General features: G+C 44.5%; 1 protein-coding gene across 1 annotated transcript in view; it reads right to left on the bottom strand.

Annotated features, from left to right (window-relative positions):
* The window catches only part of LOC126282304 (myrosinase 1-like), a 96,412-nt gene that overhangs the window by 60,182 nt on the left and 13,228 nt on the right, over positions 1–23,002 (bottom strand). Inside the window, exons 2-3 of the mRNA XM_049981959.1 lie at positions 17,733–17,866; positions 5,282–5,416 (exon numbers count right to left, since the gene is read on the bottom strand). Of these exons, the coding sequence (XP_049837916.1) occupies positions 5,282–5,416; positions 17,733–17,866 (269 nt within the window). The remainder of the gene's footprint in view (positions 1–5,281; positions 5,417–17,732; positions 17,867–23,002) is intronic.

The raw sequence follows: 23,002 nt of genomic DNA, 5'->3' as shown, positions 1-23,002 counted from the left end.
ATACGCCCTCGCTCAAAGTCCGTCAACTGCACATACGGTTCACGTCCACGCTGTCACGGCATGCTACCAGTGTTAAAGACTGCGATGGAGCTCCGTACGCCACGGCAAACTGGCTGACACTGACGGCGGCGGTGCACAAATGCTGCGCAGCTATCGCCATTCGACGGCCAACACCGCGGTTCCTCGTGTGTCCGCTGTGCCGTGCGTGTGATCATTGCTTGTACAGCCCTCTCGCAGTGTCCGGAGCAAGTATGGTGGGTCTGACACACCGGTGTCAATGTGTTCTTTTTTCCATTTCCAGGAGTGTATATTGTGCGGCCACAATCTCGAAAGTTTAATTTAGGTGAATTTAGGCCATCAATCTAAGAAAATCTTTTTGCATATACTGCCCGACAGGCACACCGCCGCTCTTTGGCGCAAACGCTGATGGACAATAACATTTCTTAATCGGTCTGACCTGATCAGAATCCCGACATGAAGCGAATCAGCCACCTCTCCAGTGAGCTACGATGTCGACTTCGCCTCAGATTCCAACGCCTATAGTCCCTCGTTTCCTCTCTTGACAAAGAATGGGCCGCCATTCTTCCACAGACGTGCAGAAACCTCACTGAAAGTGTCTCCAGCTGATTGGAAGCTGACGCCAAGGCGAAAAGTAGAGACACTGCATGTTAATGTCCAGTAATTGGTGTCAGGGACAGTCTGTAGTCTGGTCTCTTCAACCGCCACAAACCATCCTAATTGCTGTCTGGATATTATTTAACGGATAGTGTACGTTCCTTCACGGTATTAATATCTGTCACTTACCTGGGATAACATTGTCATTTCTGACTCATACGTGTTTATCCACAGTATTGTGTCAATTGTTCTGCCAGTGACTCGTCTTGAAGATGACTGTACGGTAATGAGCAGAACTATAGGAAGAAGAAGTAATACCGTCCCCGATTCACACCCAAAAGATGATGGAACATTTTAACATATTAAACATTTTGTAGCTGTGCGTTCAGCAACAGTGTATGTAATTATATAAAATGTACCCCTCAGCCAACCGGTTGCACACAACTTTTTTAAAAACACATTAATCTGGTTTCTATGGCTCTAAGACTATCTTCATCAGAATGGTAAAAGTTCACTAGAGAAATATCCAAGGTACAGGTAATATGCATCAATTACTTAGATATGTGAAAATTCTCAAATAAGAATCTGAAAACTGTACTTGCAACTCTCATGACAACTTTTAAATTTTCATCAACAGTGATATCATCAAATGACATGTTTATTGTTTCATGAGTCAAGAATATAGGTCATAATAAGGAAGACAGACAGTTATCACAGCACAATACAAATAATAGTTGCAAGCGACGGCGCAAGTTAACTGCTGTAGCCGGCTAGGACCGGCACATACAGAGTGCAAGAGGCATCAGACTAAATGGCTTGTACACTCCTGGAAATTGAAATAAGAATACCGTGATTTCATTGTCCCAGGAAGGGGAAACTTTATTGACACATTCCTGGGGTCAGATACATCACATGATCACACTGACAGAACCGCAGGCACATAGACACATGCAACAGAGCATGCACAATGTCGGCACTAGTACAGTGTATATCCACCTTTCGCAGCAATTCAGGCTGCTATTTTCCCATGGAGACGATCGTAGAGATGCTGGATGTAGTCCTGTAGAACGGCTTGCCATGCCATTTCCACCTGGCGCCTCAGTTGGACCAGCGTTCGTGCTGGACGTGCAGACCGCGTGAGACGACGCTTCATCCACTCCCAAACATGCTCAATGGGGGACAGATCTTGCTGGCCAGGGTAGTTGACTTACACCTTCTAGAGCACGTTGGGTGGCACGGGATACATGCGGACGTGAATTGTCCTGTTGGAACAGCAAGTTCCCTTGCCGGTCTAGGAATGGTAGAACGATGGGTTCGATGACGGTTTGGATGTACCGTGCACTATTCAGTATCCCCTCGACGATCACCAGAGGTGTACGGCCAGTGTAGGAGATCGCTCCCCACACCATGATGCCGGGTGTTGGCCCTGTGTGCCTCGGACGTATGCAGTCCTGATTGTGGCGCTCACCTGCACGGCGCCAAACACGCATACGACCATCACTGGCACCAAGGCAGAAGCGACTCTTATCGCTGAAGACGACACGTCTCCATTCGTCCCTCCATTCACGCCTGTCGCGACACCACTGGAGGCGGGCTGCACGATGTTGGGGCGTGAGCGGAAGACGGCCTAACGGTGTGCGGGACCGTAGCCCAGCTGCATGGAGACGGTTGCGAATGGTCTCTCACGCCCCACGTGTTGAGCAATTCGTCGGTACGTCCACCCGGCCTCCCGCATGCCCAATATACGCCCTCGCTCAAAGTCTGTCAACTGCACATACGGTTCACGTCCACGCTGTCGCGGCATGCTACCAGTGTTAAAGACTGCGATGAAGCGCCGTATGCCACGGCAAACTGGCTGATACTGACGGCGGCGGTGCACAAATGCTGCGCAGCTAGCGCCATTCGACGGCCAACACCGCGGTTCCTGGTGTGTCCGCTGTGCCGTGCGCGTGATCATTGCTTGTACAGCCCTCTCGCAGTGTCCGGAGCAAGTATGGTGGGTCTGACACACCGGTGTCAATGTGTTCTGTTTTCCATTTCCACGAGTGTACATCATTGCCATGAGATGGACACGAGGATTAGTAGTGCCATCTAGTAATAAAACGGCAAACTTATAGACATCTACGATAAGAGCAAAAATGCTTATCTGTAGGCTAGTTTCCAAAACTAGTAAATCAGTCTTTTTACAGGTAGTTTTAAATAAAATAGAATACTGACAATGGCCGGCCGCGGTGGCCGAGCGGTTCTAGGCGCTGCAGTCCGGAACCGTCGGACTGCTACGGTCGCAGGTTCGAATCCTGCCTCTGGCATGGATGTGTGTGATGTCCTTAGGTTAGTTGGGTTTAAGTAGTTCTAAGTTCTAGGGGACTGATGACCTAAGATGTTAAGTCCCATAGTGCTCAGAGCCATTTGAACCATTTTTTTGAATACTGACAATGACGGTTGAATCAGGGAAACGGAAATTCCCTACTCTACTGTGAGGAAAATTCCAAAAATAAGGCAGTTCTAAGTAACGACTCTAAACCTTGAAAGAAATTTTTATTACGCAACTGCAATTGTTCGTTAAGGATAAAACGACTCTAAGCGACAAATGTTTGAAACTTCCCAGCTCTTCAAGGAATTTGTGCCGGATACCGTTTTTCTCGGAGTGTTGGAGACTGACTTCTTGCACTCCGTTGAGTTCGTGGCCTGTGCAAGGAACTGCATCTGTAAAACTGCTGACTTACTATTTTTGCAAACTTCCATATTGCATTTTATCTAACTACTATATGTTACAAATGTATCCCTACAGCTATGTAATTTTGATCTTAACGCAAATGTTTATAAATTGGCCGTTTTGTTACTATATGGCACTACTAATCCTCGTTTCCATCTCATGGCATTGATGTATATGCCGTTTAGTCTGATGCTTCTTGCGCTCTGTATGTGCCGGTCCTAGCCGGCTACAGCAGTTAACTTGCGCCGCCGCTTGCAACTATTATTGTATTATTCTGTGATAACTGTCTGTCTTTCTTATTATGAGCTATATTCTTGGCTCATGGTGCAATAAACATGTCATTTGACAATAGCACTGTTGCTGAAAATTTAAAAGTTATCATGTGAGTTCATTGTAAGTGCTGTTTTCCGGTTTTTATATCAGAATTTTCACATACGTAACTAATTGATGTATATTACCTGTACCTTACACATTTTTTTAGGTACGTTTCACCATTCTGAAGAAGATAATCTTAGAGCTACCGAAACCTGGTTAATGTGTTTTTAAAACCGTTGTGTGCAACCAGCTGGCTGAGTGGTACGTTTTACATAATGGAATATTTTTATTCTCCGGGAAATATTCAAGAGACACATGTATATCAATTATTTGCTATTGAAGTACAGTTAGTTTAGTTTATCAATCGATCAAATGTTCAAATGTGTGTGAAATCTTATGGGACTTAACTGCTAAGGTCATCAGTCCCTAAGTTTACACACTACTTAACCTAAATTATCCTAAGGACAGACACACACACCCATGCCCGAGGGAGGACTCGGACCTCCGCCGGGACTAGCCGCACAGTCCATGACTGCAGCCCCTAGACCGCTCGGCCAATCGATCAAATGATTTTTCGTTTAGTAGAGTAATGTTTGGTCTTACGAACCGCGGATTGCCTTAGGGTAGTAATTTACTGACAGATACAGCCGATACTAGAATGAAATTTTCACTCTCCAGCGGAGTGTGCGCTGATATTCAACCTCCCGGCAGATTAAAACTGTGTGCCGGACCGAGACTCGAACTCGGGACGTTTGCCTTTCGCGAGCAACTGCTCTACCAGCTGAGCTACCCAAGCACGACTCACAACGAGTCCTCATTGCTCTATTTCCGCCAGGTTCGAAGAAGAGCTACTGTGAAGTTTGGAAGGTAGGAGACGAGATACTGGCGGAGGTGCAGCTGTGAGGACGGGTCGTGAGCCGTGCTTGGGTAGCTCAGTTGGAAGAGCACTTGCCCTCAAATGACATACGTCCTGAGGTGGGGTCTCGGTCCAGTATATAGTTTTAATGTGCCAGGAGTTTTCACGTCCAATATTCATCCAGTCTATAGTGATCAGATCGAAAGCAGGCAGTTAAATGCCATTGACAGAACAGATTTTCATCGCCACTATTTGGGTGCCCATAAGAAGGAAGCGATCGTTACAAAGCTGTCGATCTTCAAACTTTGTGTCTGTGTTTTAAGTGTCAAACTTTTTTGCCGTGTTGCAACATTTGAGAAGGTGTGACAGTGTAGATCGTGGACCTTGGTGCCACTCGATGATGGTAGGTCATACGTTGTCAACGAGATCCTCGCTGTGCATTCAGTTCTAACCATGTTCATCCCAACATTCCCGGGCGCTGATGACCACGCTGTTAAGCGCCCGTAAACCTCAAACACACACACACCAACATTCCCAAAACGCATCGCATTAGTAAACACACTCACGTGAGAAACTTTTACTAAAATCTTGTACGAGAAGTCTTGCTAATTTCGGAGAATGTGGTTGTTAAATGGTTGGAACGTTACCCATATTACAGGAGAGTGTGTTTCAGATAACATCTATTTTTGAGCAACCAAATGTCTGCATCGTATTACAATACATACTTAACGCTGTGGAGAACTATTGCTGGTGTGGCAGACGATGTGATTCGCCCTTACCATAGGCTGGATTCCGTTTGCTAGCAGCTCGTTGATGAGGTTATTGTAGTAATCGATACCAGGCTGGTTGATGACGTCGAGGTCTCCAGTGGGCAGGATTCGCGGCCAGGAAATGGAAAAACGGTACACATCCGCCTGTTGGTAAAATAAAAGAATAATTGAACAAAGCATTTTTAGTCTATCCTCCTTTTCTGAAGGAGTCTTGATGTATGTCTGGGGAAAGAGAACCAAAGCAAAGCTAAATTTCATTGTACAACATTTGGAGATAATGTTAGTTTGTTATTAGGTATAGCTAGCCGTATAAAAACTGCTAATAATAAGACATAACAGCGTCAGAGATAAGTTCGCAATTACTGCCAGCCGAAATGAGAACTGAATAAACACTCATGAAGTGATAAGCCCTTATATGTTACAACTTTTTATACGATTCAGAAAGGTAACGTTTAATTCAAGAAGTCGCTCGATAGTCAGAGGATGTCAACTGGACAGGTCACTGCTTTTAAATTCTAGCGGGACTTGTTTTCTATGTTCCCAAACAGGTTGCTTAAGAAACTCTTCAGGTCTAACAACTTAGACTACTAGAAACAGCTGAAAACACCAAGCAGCTCTTTTATGTCCTTTTGGTTAATTCTCTTGATGTCAGAATTTTTTGCTGCTCATTTTCTTTATTGTTTATTTGTTACTTCTTGAACAGTTTTGCACAAGCCAAATAACCATGACAATTGTAAGAGTTTACGCCTTACAGCAAATTGTTTTGTTTTTCATTTACTATAATTTAACAACTGTTTTAGTGAACTAAAAAAAACTGCGGATACCTCAACTTGACTCCAAAAGCAGTTAACTTGTGTAGGCCGGTCCAGTTAACCACAATATAATTATTTACTTTTGTGAATTACAGATCTTTTTAATTAAAAAAAGTCTTTTATGTAATTCCGCTTGTAATAACTAGAAACATTCGTGCATTAAACTTTCTGTGTTCACATCCGACAGACCGTCCTTTTGAGCCATGCGAGAGTGAGAGCAGTTTCAGTTTCAGAAAATGTCTTTACTGCAGTTCGAGGTTCAGTCCGTCCATTTGCTCCTGCTACTGCTTGTGATCCAGTTCCTTTAGTTTGTCCTACCTCCGCTAATAAGCTCATTCATGCATGTCCTCAGAACCAAGATCTCCAGGCTGAATTACTTGTACCAAGTGAAACCTTGCTTCCATTCCTTCAGTATGGTCCTCGAAAATGAGATCGTTGTAGCCGAAAGAAAGAAGGAGCTCATATCCTCACCAAGGAAGGCCTGCGAAGAAAAAGCCTCTGCCAGAGAATAAAACTAAAAGTAGGATGAATGCACGTGCTCCAAAAGAACAGTATTCATCGTCAGAGGAAAGCGCTGACTTGGTATAAGAAGAATCTGACTTTTTTGGAATGAAGGCTTTGAAGAGATGAGAACTTTCCAGACATTTAAGCACGTGGCATCATAAATGTTAAGGTGCGCGGAGAAAGAAAACAAAATTTTAGTGACACTCAGTAAGCGGCACATACCCTCCAGTAGATTTGCTATGACAGCTGAAAGTATTTATGCTGCCGCTGATGATGTCACTACAAAGCTTCCTCGTCATCTTAAGAAGTTACATCAAAGATCTGAACACGTGTTTCGTACCGATTTTGTTTTGTATGAGTACAGCATTTGCTAAGACTGATTTCAATTAAAACTTCAATCAGTTGTATTTGGAGCATCGACGACTAACTATTAAATGTTGTTGCAATGCACTTTCACGATGTTTTCAAGTTAAAATTAGATTGTTTTAATGGATTTCCATTGATTTCACTAACTGTACTAGTTAACCTTACCGGTTAAGTAAAACTGTCGCTTTGGAAACGAGTTTATTAATTCAGATTCTACAATAATTGAAGGTAACACGTAGCCCTTGAACACCTCATTGTAAAGAAAACATGTAACGCAGACTTCTTATAAAATTTAATGCAGGTGAGTTACATAGAAAGAGCCTCATAACGGGTTTAAAAAATTTATCACAGTTAACCTGACTCTCTCCTACATCGTCACCTGTTGTAGTGAGTGACGTCTTATCGTGACTGCCTCGGTTCGAGCAAAAACCGCCGCTGCCACATTGGTGCTGTGAGGGAAAAGACATATCACTCACAGGAGGAGGGAGGGGGGATGGGGGGGGGGGGGGAATGGTAGATGTCATCAACAGTGGCGAATTGTCGCTGTCGCCAGACAACCCAAAATGCTACGAATGATATCTTGATAGTCCCAGGCAGAGAAACTCTATGTTCCGAATACATACACGAATACGGAACCTTGCCTTTCTCAGGCATTGCCCACCACGTATTCCTAATTGACTACATCTACATCTACATGACTACTCTGCAATTCACATTTAAGTGCTTGGCAGAGGGTTCATCGAACCACAATCATACTATCTCTCTACTATTCCACTCCCGAACAGAGAGCGGGAAAAACGAACACCTAAACCTTTCTGTTCGAGCTCTGATTTCTCTTATTTTATTTTGATGATCATTCCTACCTATGTAGGTTGGGCTCAACAAAATATTTTCGCATTCGGAAGAGAAAGCTGGTGACTGAAATTTCGTAAAAAGGTCTCGCCGCGACGAAAAACGTCTATGCTGTAATGACTTCCATCCCAACTCGTGTATCATATCTGCCACACTCTCTCCCCTATAACGCGATAATACAAAACGAGCTGCCCTTCTTTGCACTCTCTCGATGTCCTCCGTCAATCCCACCTGGTAAGGATCCCACACCGCGCAGCAATATTCTAACAGAGGACGAACGAGTGTAGTGTAAGCTGTCTCTTTAGTGGACTTGTTGCATCTTCTAAGTGTCCTGCCAATGAAACGCAACCTTTGGCTCGCCTTCCCGACAATATTATCTATGTGGTCCTTCCAACTGAAGTTGTTAGTAATTTTAACACCCAGGTACTTAGTTGAATTGACAGCGTTGAGAATTGTACTATTTATCGAGTAATCGATTTCCAACGGATTTCTTTTGGAACTCATGTGGATCATCTCACACTTTTCGTTATTTAGCGTCAACTGCCACCTGACACACCATACAGCAATCTTTTCTAAATCGCTTTGCAGCTGATACTCGTCTTCGGATGACCTTACTAGACGGTAAATTACAGCATCATCTGCGAACAGTCTAAGAGAACTGCTCAGATTGTCACCCAGGTCATTTATATAGATCAGGAACAGTAGAGGTCCCAGGACGCTTCCCTGGGGAACACCTCATATCACTTCACTTCAGTTTTACTCGATGATTTGCCGTCTGTTACTACGAACTGCGACCTTCCTGACAGGAAATCACGAATCCAGTCGCACAACTGAGACGATACCCCATAGCTCCGCAGCTTGATTAGAAGTCTCTTGTGAGGAACGGTGTCAAAAGCTTTCCGGAAATCTAGAAATACGGAATCAACTTGAGATCCCCTGTCGATAGCGGCCATTACTTCGTGCGAATATAGAGCTAGCTGCGTTGCACAAGAGCGATGTTTTCTGAAGTCATGCTGATTACGTGTCAATAGATCGTTCCCTTCGAGGTGATTCATAATGTTTGAATACAGTATATGCTCCAAAACCCCACTGCAAACCGACGTCAATGATATAGGTCTGTAGTTAAATGGATTACTCCTACTACCCTTCTTGAACACTGGTGCGACCTGCGCAATTTTCCAATCTGTAGGTACAGATCTATCGGTGAGCGAGCGGTTGTATATGAGTGGTAAGTAGGGAGCTATAGTATCAGCGTAATCTGAAAGGAACCTAATCGGTATACAATCTGGACCTGAAGACTTGCCCGTATCAAGCGATTTGAGTTGCTTCGCAACCCCTAAGGTATCTACTTCTAAGAAACTCATGCTAGCAGATGTTCGTGTTTCAAATTCTGGAATATTCCATTCGTCTTCCCTGGTGAAGGAATTTCGGAAAACTGCGTTCAATAACTCCGCTTTAGCGGCACAGTCGTCGATAACAGTACCATCGGCACTGCGCAGCGAAGGTATTGACTGCGTCTTGCCGCTTGTGTACTTTACATACGACCAGAATTTCTTCGGATTTTCTACCAAATTTCGAGACAATGTTTCGTTGTGGAACCTATTAAAGGCATCTCGCATCGAAGTACGTGCCAAATTTCGCGCGTCTGTAAATTTTAGCCCATCTTCAGGATTTCGCGTTCTTCTGAACTTCGCATGCTTTTTCCGTTGCCTCTGCAACAGCGTTCGGACCTTTTTTGTGTACCACGGGGGATCCGTTCCATCTCTTACCAATTTATGAGGTATGAATATCTCAATTGCTGTTGCTACTATATCTTTGAATTTGAGCCACATCTCGTCTACATTCGCATAGTCAGTTCGGAAGGAATGGAAATTGTCTTTTAGGAAGGCTTCTAGTGGCACTTTATCCGCTTTTTTAAATAAAATTATTTTGCGTTTGTTTCTGATGGATTTGGAAGAAATGGTATTGAGCCTAGCTACAATGACCTTGTGATCACTAATCCCTGTATCAGTCATGATGCTCTCTATCAGCTCTGGATTGTTTGTGGCCAAGAGGTCAAGTGTGTTTTCGCAACCATTTACAATTCGCGTGGGTTCGTGGACTAACTGCTCGAAATAATTTTCGGAGAAAGCATTTAGGACAATCTCGGAAGATATTTTCTGCCTACCACCGGTTTTGAACAAGTATTTTTGCCAACATACCGAGGGTAGGTTGAAGTCCCCACCAACTATAACCGTATGAGTGGGGTATTTATTTGTTACGAGACTCAAACTTTCTCTGAACTGTTCCGCAACTGTATCATCGAAGTCTGGGGGTCGGTAGAAGGAGCCAATTATTAACTTAATTCGGCTGTTAAGTATAACCTCCACCCACACCAATTCGCACGGAGTATCTACTTCGACTTCACTACAAGATAAACCACTACTGACAGACACAAACACTCCACCACCAATTCTGCCTAATCTATCTTTCCTGAACACCGTCTGAGACTTCGTAAAAATTTCTGCAGAACTTATTTCAGGCTTTAGCCAGCTTTCTGTACCTATAACGATATCAGCTTCTGTGCTTTCTATTAGCGCTTGAAGCTCAGGGACTTTTCCAGCGCAACTACAATTTACAACTAAAATTCCGACTGTTCCTTGATCCAAGCACGTCCTGTAATTGCCAAGCACCCTTTGACATTGCAGCCCATCCCGCACTTTCCCGAGGCCTTCTAACCTAAAAAACCGCCCAGTCCACGCCACACAGCCTCCGCTACCCGTGTAGCCGCCAGCTGAGTGTAGTGAACTCCTGACCTATTCAGCGGAACCCGAAACCCCACCACCCTATGGCGCAAGTCTAGGAATCTGCAGCCAATACGGTCGCAAAACCGTCTGAGCCTCTGATTCAGACCCTCCACCCGGCTCTGCACCAAAGGTCCGCAGTCGGTTCTGTCAACGATGCTGCAGATGGTGAGCTCTGCCTTCATCTCGTAAGCAAGACCGGCAGCCTTCACCAAATCAGATAGCCGCTGGAATCCAGAGAGAATTTCCTCAGATCCAAAGCGACACACGTCATTAGTGCCGACATGTGCCACCACCTGCAGCTGGTTGCATCCTGTGCTCTTCATGGCATCCGGAAGGACCCTTTCCACATCAGGAATGACTCCTCCCGGAATGCACACGGAGTGCACACTGGATTTCTTCCCCTCCTTAGCCGCCGTATCCCTAAGGGGCCCCATTACGCGCCTAACATTGGAGCTCCCAACTACCAGTAAGCCCACCCTCTGCGCTTGCCCGGACCTTGAAGGCTGAGAATGATCCTCTGAAACAGGGCAGGCGGCTGCATCTGGCTCAGCCAGAGACAGTGCCTGAAACCAGTTTGTCAGACGCACCGGGGAGGCTTTCTGATCAGCCTCCGGGGACGCCTTTCGCTGCCTGCCACGCCTTGGAACGACTTCCCAATCAACCACAGGCGAGGGCTCAGCCCCACTGCGGGCAGCAACCGGGGCAACCACAGCGGCGGACCGATCTGGGGACAGACGGGACGAGGTTGACATCCCCGTGATACCCGACTCCGGCTCCCCACAGTGGTGCCCATTGGCAACAGCCTCAAGCTGCACGACCGAAGTCAGCGCCGATTGCAGCTGTGAGCGAAGGGATGCCAAGTCAGCCCTCATCCGAACACAGCAATCGCAGTCCCTGTCCATTCTAATCGATGTTTAACAACAGTTACCGAAACACGAGTCAGTGCCTAGATAACGCAAGCGGAACACGCAAAAAATGTATCAACTAACCTGTACAAATGCCTTACGACTGCGCTACAATCTGCTGAATTTACGATTACAGTAACTAAAACTCGAAATTGCACCTCCTATACGAAACTCACACGCAATTTAAATAAGAATCTACGAAGTAAACACTAAAGCGCGATGCTACAACCCTCAAATACTATAATACGCCCTAAATATATGAATTAAACAATGCAAGTACCCAAAAACACGCAAAGAAATTAATTAAACTAACAAATAAGTAAGCTAGGGTTATACGACTAGCTGCTGCAGCTGCTTATCCAACGGCGGCAGGGAGCACAATGACTGTGACCAACCGACACTGGCTGTTCAAAACAAAAACAGAAGACAGACGACTACGCGAATTTACACTATTCAGGTACTAAGGCGCGATGCTATAACCCTCAAATACTATAATACGCCCGAAATATATGAATTAAACAATGCAAGTACCCAAAAACACGCAAAGAAATTAATTAAACTATCTAACAAATAAGTAAGCTAGGGTTATACGACTTGCTGCTGCAGCTGCTTATCCAACGGCGGCAGGGAGCACAACACATTTGTTCGACTACGGCATGTTCAATTCTTCCATGCGTTACCCGCTTATGTCCGCAATGTGTCAGCACGGTTGAGGAATAGTTCACGGACATGGGGGCGTTTGTGTAGTCCCCTACAGCTCACAATAACTCAACCTTATTCATCACGTTAGGTGCATTGTCGTCCCGCCCCAGTACACAGTTATTATCTGTCAGAAAGAGTCAAAACCGCACACACTTTGCTGCAGAGCAAAAGAGTACTTGCATTAACCTATAGCCGTTTAGCAGACATCTCGACACCATGAGTTACAGAATGACTCGTACCTCTACTTTAGGCACCTCACAGGGCTCAGATGTTTTCATGGGTATCGGCACGGGGTGCTCTAGGCATGGAAAGACGAATGGTGAGTAGTATAACATGCTGATAGGCAGAGGCGCAGAATGGCACCAGTTCATCGATAGGCAGATGAGACGATGCATTTGTTCCGTCAACAGAAGATGTTTATGAAGATGGTTTATGTATTCTCTTGCAGGAAAATAAAATAGAATGAAAACTGTCGCCAGGTACGCCTGCCATCGCCTGTCGTCGACGAACTATACACGACCTAACTGTCCAATCGTGTAACACCTTTGTTCGACTACGGCATGTTCAATTCTTCCATGCGTTACCCGCTTATGTCCGCAATGTGTCAGCACGGTTGAGGAATAGTTCACGGACATGGGGGCGTTTGTGTAGTCCCCTACAGCTCACAATAACTCAACCTTATTCATCACGTTAGGTGCATTGTCGTGCAATATGTGTGTACCACTTTGGTCTAGTTGCGGTTGTGAGCGTTCTTGGATCAGGATGAATCTATGGCACTTTGAGAGTATAGTGGGATAGCCGCTGTCACCAGGATACTACACACTATTGTTGTTGTTATTGTTATAGTTGTTGTTGTCCTCAGTGCGAAGACTGGACACAGGCAGCTCTGCACGCTACTCAACCTTCTTCAAAAATGGCTCTGAGCACTATGGGACTTAACTTCTGAGGACATCAGTTCCCTAGAACTTAGAACTACTTAAACCTAACCAACCTAAGGACATCACCCACATCCATGCCTGAGGCAGGATTCGAACCTGCGACCGTAGCGGTCACACGGTTCCAGACTGTAGCACCTAGAACTGCTCGGACACCCCGCCCCGCTACTCAATCTTGTGCAAGCCTCTTCAATTCTGAATAACTGCCGCAGCCTACATCCTTTGAACCTGCTTAGTTGGGTCATCCATGGGTTTCCCTCTACACTTCTGAACCCCACCCACAATTCGCTACATTACAAAACTGACTCTTCCTTAATGCATCAGAGTATGCCCTATCATACGATCGATTTCTTTAGTCAAGTTGTACCACATATTTCTTGTCTCTCCAGTTATATTGAGCAACTCCTCATTCGTTAAGTGATTTCGTCAGCGTTTATCTGTTGCACCACATTTCAAAAGCTTCTGTTGTCTTGTCGTCTGAACAGCGTATCGTCCACGTTCACAAAACGCTTCCTGACACTCACGTTTACATTAGATGTTAACGAATTCCTTTTTTTTTTCAGAAATGCATTCTTCGGCCATCATTAGTTGTTTTGCTGCCCACATAAAAAAACACGTGCGTTACTTTTAGTGTCTTATTTTCCAATCTCACTCCTGCAGCACGACCACGTTTAATTCGAGTACATTCCATTACACTTGTTTTACTCTTGTTGGGGTTCATTTTACAAACGCTGTACTAGGACGGTATATATTGTGACCTTTTTCCACTGGTCACAACATTGTGCAGCCACAGGAGATTAACAGTTTTAGAGCAGCATAATGGCCAGTGATAAGACATTGCCTCAACTTCCTGTCTCAGAATGTTGGGCTCGGTTGTCTCGTGTTAACGCGAGTGCCTGAAACCGAAAATTCGTGGGATCAAATCCCGGTTGGAGTACGCAATATTTCAATCTGTCTTTAACCTAGACTTCACCTGTCAATGATTTGAAGATTCACCAGGAACGAAACTTCGTATAACACATAAAACTGTAGGTCCCTTTCAGCAGAACTAAAAATCAGCCCAGTGTTGCAATTTGTAACTTTGGACTGGTTTCTCATTGTTTCTGACCGGCAGCTGATCCTGCATGCCCTTACCTGGTAGGACTTTTTAGGCAGGTTAGGGACAAACATGTCGCCGAAGGACTTCCATCTGAATGAGTTGCGACAGCCCTTGGGGTAACACGGAATTATTGTTATTGTCTCTCCGGAAACATAACTACTAACCGTCCTTTTCAGGATCATCCAACTAGAGACGAGAAACCCATAGTTCGTATTATGCAGCTTAATATTGAAGGCACAAGCTTTGCCAAATGTGTCTACAGAAACAACTGCATGAACTTAACAATGATGTTGTCAACATTCAGGAAACACATACGACATATGAGCAAGATCTTCGGCGTAGAGGACGAATACCTGGTTATACACTGGTCGAAGCTATCCACCATCCACATTATATAATAGCCACTTATGTGAAGTCAAGCCTAAACGGAGAGAATGTAATTGAATCTACAGAAGTTATCCACATCTACACAACAGTAATCCAGATAAACGACTTAAAAATTGTCAACCTGTACAAGCCTCCAAGTGTGAATTGGACTTCCACAGTACTGCCGGCTTTCGATCACCCTTGTACATACACTCGAGACTTTAACAGCCATCACACGGATTGGCGGTACGACACCGTGGATGTCTGTGGGGAGTTACTAGCTCAATGGGCAGAAACTACCAGCATGCACTTGGTCGTTGATGTGAAAGACAAAGGAACCTTTCACTCTGCACGCTGGAATAAGGATTACAACCCAGACTTGGTATTTATGTCCAAAGATCAGCTAGATCAAGCACTTAACGCCACTCGTACTGTTCAGTCTAACTTCCCAAACTGCCAACGCCGTCCTGTTATGACAGAAACTGGTTTAAAAGTTCGCCTTGTAAACTCAATGCCCCTACACAGATGGAATTTTCAATGAGCTAACTGGGATGGATTCTAAAAAGACCTTGACTCCAACTTAGCTGCGAAGAACTTACAGACGACACCAAACAACTACGATGAATTCGTTACACTAGTCATCGAAGCTGCTAAGTCAAACATTCCCAGAGGTTACAGAATGGAATATGTGCCTGGCTGGAACCACGAAAGTGCCGCTTTATATCAAGAATACCAAAGTTCTAGAAATCAAACAGTGGGCTCACAGCTACTCCACTCTTTAAACAAGAACAGACGAGAGAAATGGGAAGCGACACTCAAAGAAATGAACCCTGCCGAGTCAAGCAGGAAAGAACGGAGAGTCTTGACTGAGCTAATTGGCAAGCAACACCTCAAAAACCCGTATCCTAGATTGAGTCCCAGCCTCACTGCCAACCTGACCGCAGACCTCACAAGGGCAAACAGAGACAAGAATCATACCACAGTAGTAAAATGTAACCTCTCTAACCTCAAGCGCAGTGCCCCAAGAAACGAGCCACTTTCCATAGCGGAAGTAGAAACTGCTGTCAAGTAACTGAAAGTCGGTAAGGCTGCTAGCCCCGACAACATCTATAATGAATTTATTAAGAACATGGGCCCACAATGCATACACTGGCTCACTTCGCTCTTAACTTACACACTCAAAGAGAACAAACTTCCCAGACATTTCAAACTGTCGAACGTTATAGCCACTCTCAAACCTGGCAAGCCTGAAGACAGCCCTGAGAGACCTATAGCACTGCTCAGCTGTACATTCAAACATTCGGAACGAGTCTTCCTAAGCAGAATAGCACCGTTCGTCGACGCTGCTACTCCTCCTGAACAAGCTGCCTTCATTAAAGGACGCAGCTGCACCGACCAAGTTCTTGCCCTAACTACCCATACTGAAGCAGATTTTCAAGGCCATCTGAAATCAACAGCTGTCTTCATCGACCTGACAGCCACGTATGACACTGTCTGGCGACAGGGACTGGTCTACAAGCTACTGCAAGTTGTACCAAGTCGAGAAATTGTGGGTCAAATATCTAGCATGCTTAGTGAAAGGCAATTTGATGCGTTTCTAGGCAGCTCTATAAGCCACAAACGGAAACTAAATAATGGAATACCATAGCGATCTGTTTTAGCCCCATCACTAATCAATTTATTCATTAATGATTTACCAACCACAACATCAACTGAATTCATCTATGCTGATGATATCGCACTGGTAGCACAGAGCACTAATTTCGAAGATGGTGAACGAATTCATACGGAGGATCTGGAGAAGATGTCAACTTTCTTTAAGACCTGGAGATTGGTGCCAAACACATCAAAAACTGAAGTCTCTAGTTTCCATCTGGCGAATCGTGCTGCGAACTACAAACCAAGAGTTCTGCTCAATGGACAAACGTTGAGGTACAATCCTTTTCCAAAATATCCCGGAATCACTCTAGATAGAACCCTGAGCTACACATCACCAAGCTTTCTCATAAAGTTGCTGGTAGGAACCACATACTACATAAGCTCAGTGGTACCACCTGGGGAACCTCCGCTGACTGTCTGCGTTTAACTGACATCAGTCTTGTGTACTCTCCTGTCGAGTACTGTTCACCTGTCTGGTTGGAAAGTGTAGATGTGAAGAAGGCAGAAAACTGAACGACACAACGCACTGCATCACTGGTTCCATCAAACCAACCCCATGCCACTGGTTACTTGTACTGAGTCACATCCCTCCACCTCACTTAAGGATGAAACAAGCTCTACTGAGGGAGGCCAAGAAAATATCTGCATGACCCTCTCTACCACTGCACCAGGAATTCTGTCATCCGCCACAGCAAGGACTGCGATCAAGAAGACCAGCAAGTGTTACTGCAGGACTCATTGCGGATGGTTTTGATCTAAATGAAAGCTGGAAGCATGAATGATCAACAGAAACATTGGGAACAAGAGCCCATCACCTTGATCCCACAAAGAAGCCAGAAGGTTTTGACCTACTGAGGAACCTCTGGTGCCGCCTCAACAGGTTAAGGACTGGACATGGTTGATGTAACTACTTCAGGTACAAATGGGACTGGATTAGTTCACCAATGTGTGAATGTATTCAAGAAGAGCAGACAATTGAACATCTAGTCCAACGCTGTCCACTTCATTCATACCCTGGAATTCCCAACGACTTGTTCACTCTTACACCCAGCTTAATTAATTGGTTGAAAAACACGAACTTTTAGGTTTAATCTTGTCTTATATTATATGTATATTGTACAAAATCACTTGTCTTATATCAACTGTGATTGCATAAAATCACCATACGATTAAATAAATAAATTGTTATTATCGCTCTATGGATATTCAAATATTTTCTTATTTCTTAAATCACTCCATCCCTAATCGAATTTGTTGTTTTAGAGATCTTTATTTGGAAAGCTTATTAATTACATACAAGTACAATATAACGTAAGACTTCACAAAAAACGTCCTATGGCGGATGCTGCTTCGGAGAAAATATGTCAAGTATGCAAGCAGGTAATCTGAGAAATTTCGTGGTTGAAATTAAGACGTTAACTGCAATCTTGAACAGGTGTTCCGTGATCGACACTCGCTGCATGGAGGTACTCACGTTCAGGGCCTTGAGCAGCTGCACGTCCTCCTTGTATTTGTGGTACGAGTCGCACGCCACGTCACCGTTTCCGACACCTAGGCCGTACTCCGGATTTTCGTGCGTCATCCGGTCCCAGATGCTCTCCCCTTTTCCTATGCAGAAAAGCAGCTACCTTGTAATAAGCTCAGAGGCTGAAACTGTTTCATATAAAAAGCATCAAATTGTGTCACATGTGCGTATTGGATCAATCGTCGTTTCGCAATAAAATTGAGCTCTAAAGCCAAAAGAAAAGAATACTTTGAGTTGCTGGCTCTTTGGACGGGGAAAAGTGCAGCACAAAATACAAAGTACTCCACAAATGATTAATTTTTTAATATAAATACAAAAACAAGACAATAACAGCAGAATTCAAGAAAAGTCAATAGTTACGAAAAGGAAGGAAATTTAAATCCTTTAGGCTCTAGATAATCCCGTTAACTTTTTTAAAAAATCTTCCGTTGGTTATAGCCCCATTAACTTACTTTAATTCACCTCTAATAATTAGCAAGTGTCTACAATTTTAGCTTGTAGGTTGTTTAGTCGTATATGAAAGGCGTATTTTATTGCTGCTATTGAGCTCTCACACGGGAATGGTCCAATCCAACATGTCGAAACTTACTCTGAAATTTTTTTATGTAGGAGGAATTCAACAAAAAAAATTAACTATGAAAATTTTAGATGCTAAGACGTATTCTCTTCAATTGTTAAAGTTACTAGTTTTTGCCGCACAGAGAACCGCTTAAGACAGCGGTTTGTACAGCCCTTCCTTCCTTCTGCAGCGACGAGAGAACGGACCGCCGCGTAGTGCTAAAACACAGAGTGACACACGCGAGTCTGGAGCACTTAACCATACAAGAAAGCTAACCTATCATTAATGTTTCGAGTGAGAGACACTTCATATCGTCAGCTAGACTGTTGCACATATAATGCTTACAAAGATAGCTAGCAGAGTTTCACTTGCATCTTAGACGACTTCCGTGAATCGCGACTTTAATTTTTTCAAATGAAGTATTCCTCAGACATACATCATTTAACAATAATTCGTGCAACGCAGTTCTTATGATAATTTCTGAATAATGTACGTTTTAGTGACAGCCGTCAGAATAAAGCGAAGTGTCATTTGAATGACAAAAACAAAAATGTTTCTCATTCCAGGCAGACCAGACGACAGAAAAACTAATGCTTTCAGGCACGTCACATTAATTACTAGTTTTATTTAGACAACATTGTTGTGGAGTAAGAAATGTTCGTGCCCATTCTTCTACTTGTTGTGCTCCATACCGAACGTACCTACAGCAGTTCGTAAAATGTGCCAACGGAAACAATGCACAAACGACTGTATTTTAAGGATACTATTCTCCTGATAAACCTCGAATGACACAGAGCTATCGGAAATTAGATTGTCCGACAATACTTTCTAAAGTTGAAAAAATTCTTTATCGAGAGACGCTAGTTCAAAAATGGCTCTGAGCACTATGCGACTTAACTTCTGAGTTCATCAGTCCCCTAGACCTTAGAACTAATTTAACGTAACTAACCTAAGGACATCACACACATCCATGCCCCAGAGACGCTAGTTGTTCTGGGTGGAATCTGAATTGTATAAACAGTCTTTTTCTCGTTTTGCAGAAAGACATGGCAAGGTTAGAGCAGAAGGAATTAATCTATCAGTTCCTGCAACTGGTTTGAAACCGTGTCGAATAAAATCTCCTCAGATTTTGGTAGGTCTGTTGTTAGATTTTTTAATTTTTGATCCTAATATGCGTTGAGGTCTACGAAGACACAAATACAGCTGCAGAAGCAGTAATCCACTCATATTCATCACACTGTCATTATTGTGTACAGATGTGTTATACCATTCAACGACTACACAACAGACTGTCTTCTTCTCCGCCTCGAAATGATGAATCTGCTATATCCGTGAGTAGCCGAATACCGGTGCTCACGCCAGAAATACACAGCCACCCGCGGACCGGATACAAACTCACTTCGAAATCGAGCAACAGGGCTGGCCGGACGGCAGACTCGACACAACAAGAGTTCCGCTAAGTCAATAGCAACCTATGCAGTAATGAAGTGCAACGAACTTCCGACACAACGCTGTGAACAGGTCAAGCACGAGCCGAAATCTTAATCAAGGCTAAAGAGGAAAACCAATAACAAAGCAAAGCAGTCGACGAGTAGTCAATAGTACGCAGGAGACAGTAACGAATGTTATCAGACCAGGTACCTGATTGAGAGGTCTTCTTTTTTTTCCTTTATTGAATTTCGATTCCTTCTCAGAGGGGGCGGGGGTTGTAGTAGCTTAATATTCCGCTCTACAGGCTACAGAAGAATTAAAAATAATGAGAAGATATCAAACAATAAGAAACAGCCTATAAAACGGTGACTATTTTTAAAAACTGTAAAATGGCGGAAAGTTGTGTAAATTAAGATACAAAAACACGGGTTGGCGATGCTAATGAAGAGACACAGTAAGTAGACAGGCACAGTTTAAAGAACACAGCGACAGACTGGTTTCCATTCGCACACCTAGCGACAGTATGGTTTCTGTTCGCAACACTTAAAAAAGGAGGCGCACAACACTGAACACTCACTCAAACACAGCACTGTAGAGTAGACGTGAAGATAACACACCACAGCCTAAGGCAGAGTTTCAAATGGCTCTGAGCACTATGGGACTTAACATCTGAGGTCATCAGTCCCCTAGAATTAGAATTACTTAAACCTAACTAACCTAAGGACATCACACACATCCAAGCCTGAGGCAGGATTCGAACCTGCGACCGTAGCTGTAGCGCGGAACCGGACTGAAGCCACTAGAATGGCTCGGCCACTGTGGCCGGCTTAAGGCAGAGGGGTGATGGGTGCTAGGACCTGGACAGATGAGGGGAAAAAAGGGGGGAGAGGAAAAGTAAAAATGGGGGAGCCAATGGAGGGAGAGGACACATAAAAAAGCAGGACTCAGTGGTCTTTTTTTTCCTTTATTGTAATTTCATTCCCCTGCTCCATAGGGGAAGAGGAAGGCTGGCAGTGGCATAGTTCTCCGCTCTTCAGCCAAATAGCTTTATCAAAAATATGAGAACAAGGGGAACTCTTACATAAAAAATGGGGATAAAAAGGGGGACATAAAATACAGTAAATGGAGATGATGGGAGTTAAAATATACACTAATATGCGGACATAGAGGGACATTAAAAACTCAAAACAGAGTTAAAAGAACACAGCTGGCAATTTGTTGCATACTTAAAATCACTGGAGTAAAACACAAGTTAAATGTCGGCCACAGTATAAAAATCACAAATGGTTCAAATGGCTCTGAGCACTATGGGACTTTACATCTGAGATCATCAGTCCCCTAGAACTTGGAATTACTTAAACCTAATTAACCTAAGGACATCACACACATCCATGTCTGAGGCAGGATTCGAAAGTGTGCCCATAGCAGTCTCGCGGTTCCAGACTGACGTGCCTAGAACCACTCAGCCACACTGGCCAGCTTAAAAATCACATAGAGCAAGACACTTTGAATAACAAAACCACTGGAAATGACAGAACACTCACAAAGAATAAAAAGTGGTGTTGGGGACCTGATGAAGGAGTGAGGTAAGAGAGGAGGAAAAAAGAGCGGAGAGGGGATGGGAGATGGGAGGAAGACGAAAAGAGGGGAAAGGGGATGCACCAAGAGGTAGGAAATGGGCAGAGCAGGAAATGAAAAGACAAGGCAGGAGGTAGTGCAGAGACACTGAAGGGGAGCACAGGAGAGGCAGGGGCATAGAAGGGGGAAAGCCACTCAGGGGAAGGGAGGTGGAGGAGAGGGAGCCCAGAGGAGGAGGCAGGAGGAAGGTGGGGTTAGTTGGTAGCAACGGTAGCCACCATGGCGAAGCTCATCATCTGGGAGGAGTAGATGCCGGAAGTTGCATTGGGAAATGAGATGGAAGATGTGGGAGAGAGGGCTCAGTGGTCAAGGTGGGGCAGCATTCATACTGGCCCGTGTATTCATGTAGCAAGGCAGTGGCACACCTACTAGGCGGGAGCAGCGCTGAGGCGGCACTGCCCTCTATCGTCCATCAAAGTCCATTTGCTCCAGCAGGCATTCAACTTCCACACAGTCCGATACCATAGGCTGATGCATTGGCTGTAACAACCAATGGGCGTTCGGGAGAAAAGAATGTGAGCCAGGGTGCACATGTCAGCATTGTTTTTAATTTGACAAAATCGACGTCACAGTAGGGGGTTCAGATATAAGGGATCCCTTTTTACACAACTGATTAAGAGGTTGTGCAATGTGGGCTACCTGGGGTAAGAATTTATCTTAATAGTTGTGCTTGCCCAAGAATATTTGTGATTGTTGTAAGTTCATTTGGCAAGGCAAAGAACTGATGGCAGCCTCGTTATGGTGAGTAGGTCAGATTCCATCTTCAGTGAGCCAATGCCCCAGATATTCCACTCCTGGGTGAAAAAAATCTGCACATCTTCAAAGAACACAAGTCCACGTTCTGCAGGGTCATGAACAGCGTGCAGGGGTTTTACAAATGCCCCTGGTGGGAGGATTCTCTGGCTATAAGTTCACCCAAGTAATTGACGCAACTGGAATATGCTGTATCAACTGTTCCAGAAACCGCTGCAACAATGAAGTGGCTGAGGAAATGCGATATGGGGGGGGGGGGGGGCGATTGTACATACACAACCCACAAATGGCGTATTGAGGACGACAGTGGTCTGAGACGCCTCATCTAAGGGTAGCTGGACATATGCAGCAGCATATCGATCTTGAATAAATATCCCCTCCTCCCCCCCTCCCCCCAGGCAGTTTGATGACTAGGTCTTCCTGCCAGGGAATGGGACAGGTTTTTAGCTGGGATTGAACATTAATGGCCACCTGGAAATCCCCACACAAGAGAAAAGATGCATTCAGCTTCTGGATGATGACTAGCAGACTGGCCCATGCACTAGGTTTCACAGGTTTGATAACCCCAGCAACCTGTAGACGATCGAATTCCTGCTTCACAGCAGATCATAATGCCACCAAAATTGGAATCGCGCGATAAAAACGAGGTGTGTCATCTGGGTGATGTGCGCCTGAAAGTCTGAACCACCCCCCAAATCCGGTTGACAGAGAGGCGAAAACGCTATGCAGAGGTCGCCAAAGTTTCTGGAAAGGGACCACAATGGAAACCACCTTGACTTCATCTGAGAGAGAAAATCCAAGCGCTATAAAGGCGTTGAGGCGAAAAATCTTGGTAGCC

Source organism: Schistocerca gregaria, chromosome 7 (assembly GCF_023897955.1).
Source record: "Schistocerca gregaria isolate iqSchGreg1 chromosome 7, iqSchGreg1.2, whole genome shotgun sequence".
In the NCBI taxonomy this organism is placed as follows: domain Eukaryota; kingdom Metazoa; phylum Arthropoda; class Insecta; order Orthoptera; family Acrididae; genus Schistocerca; species Schistocerca gregaria.
This window is presented reverse-complemented; position numbering and strand designations above follow the sequence as displayed.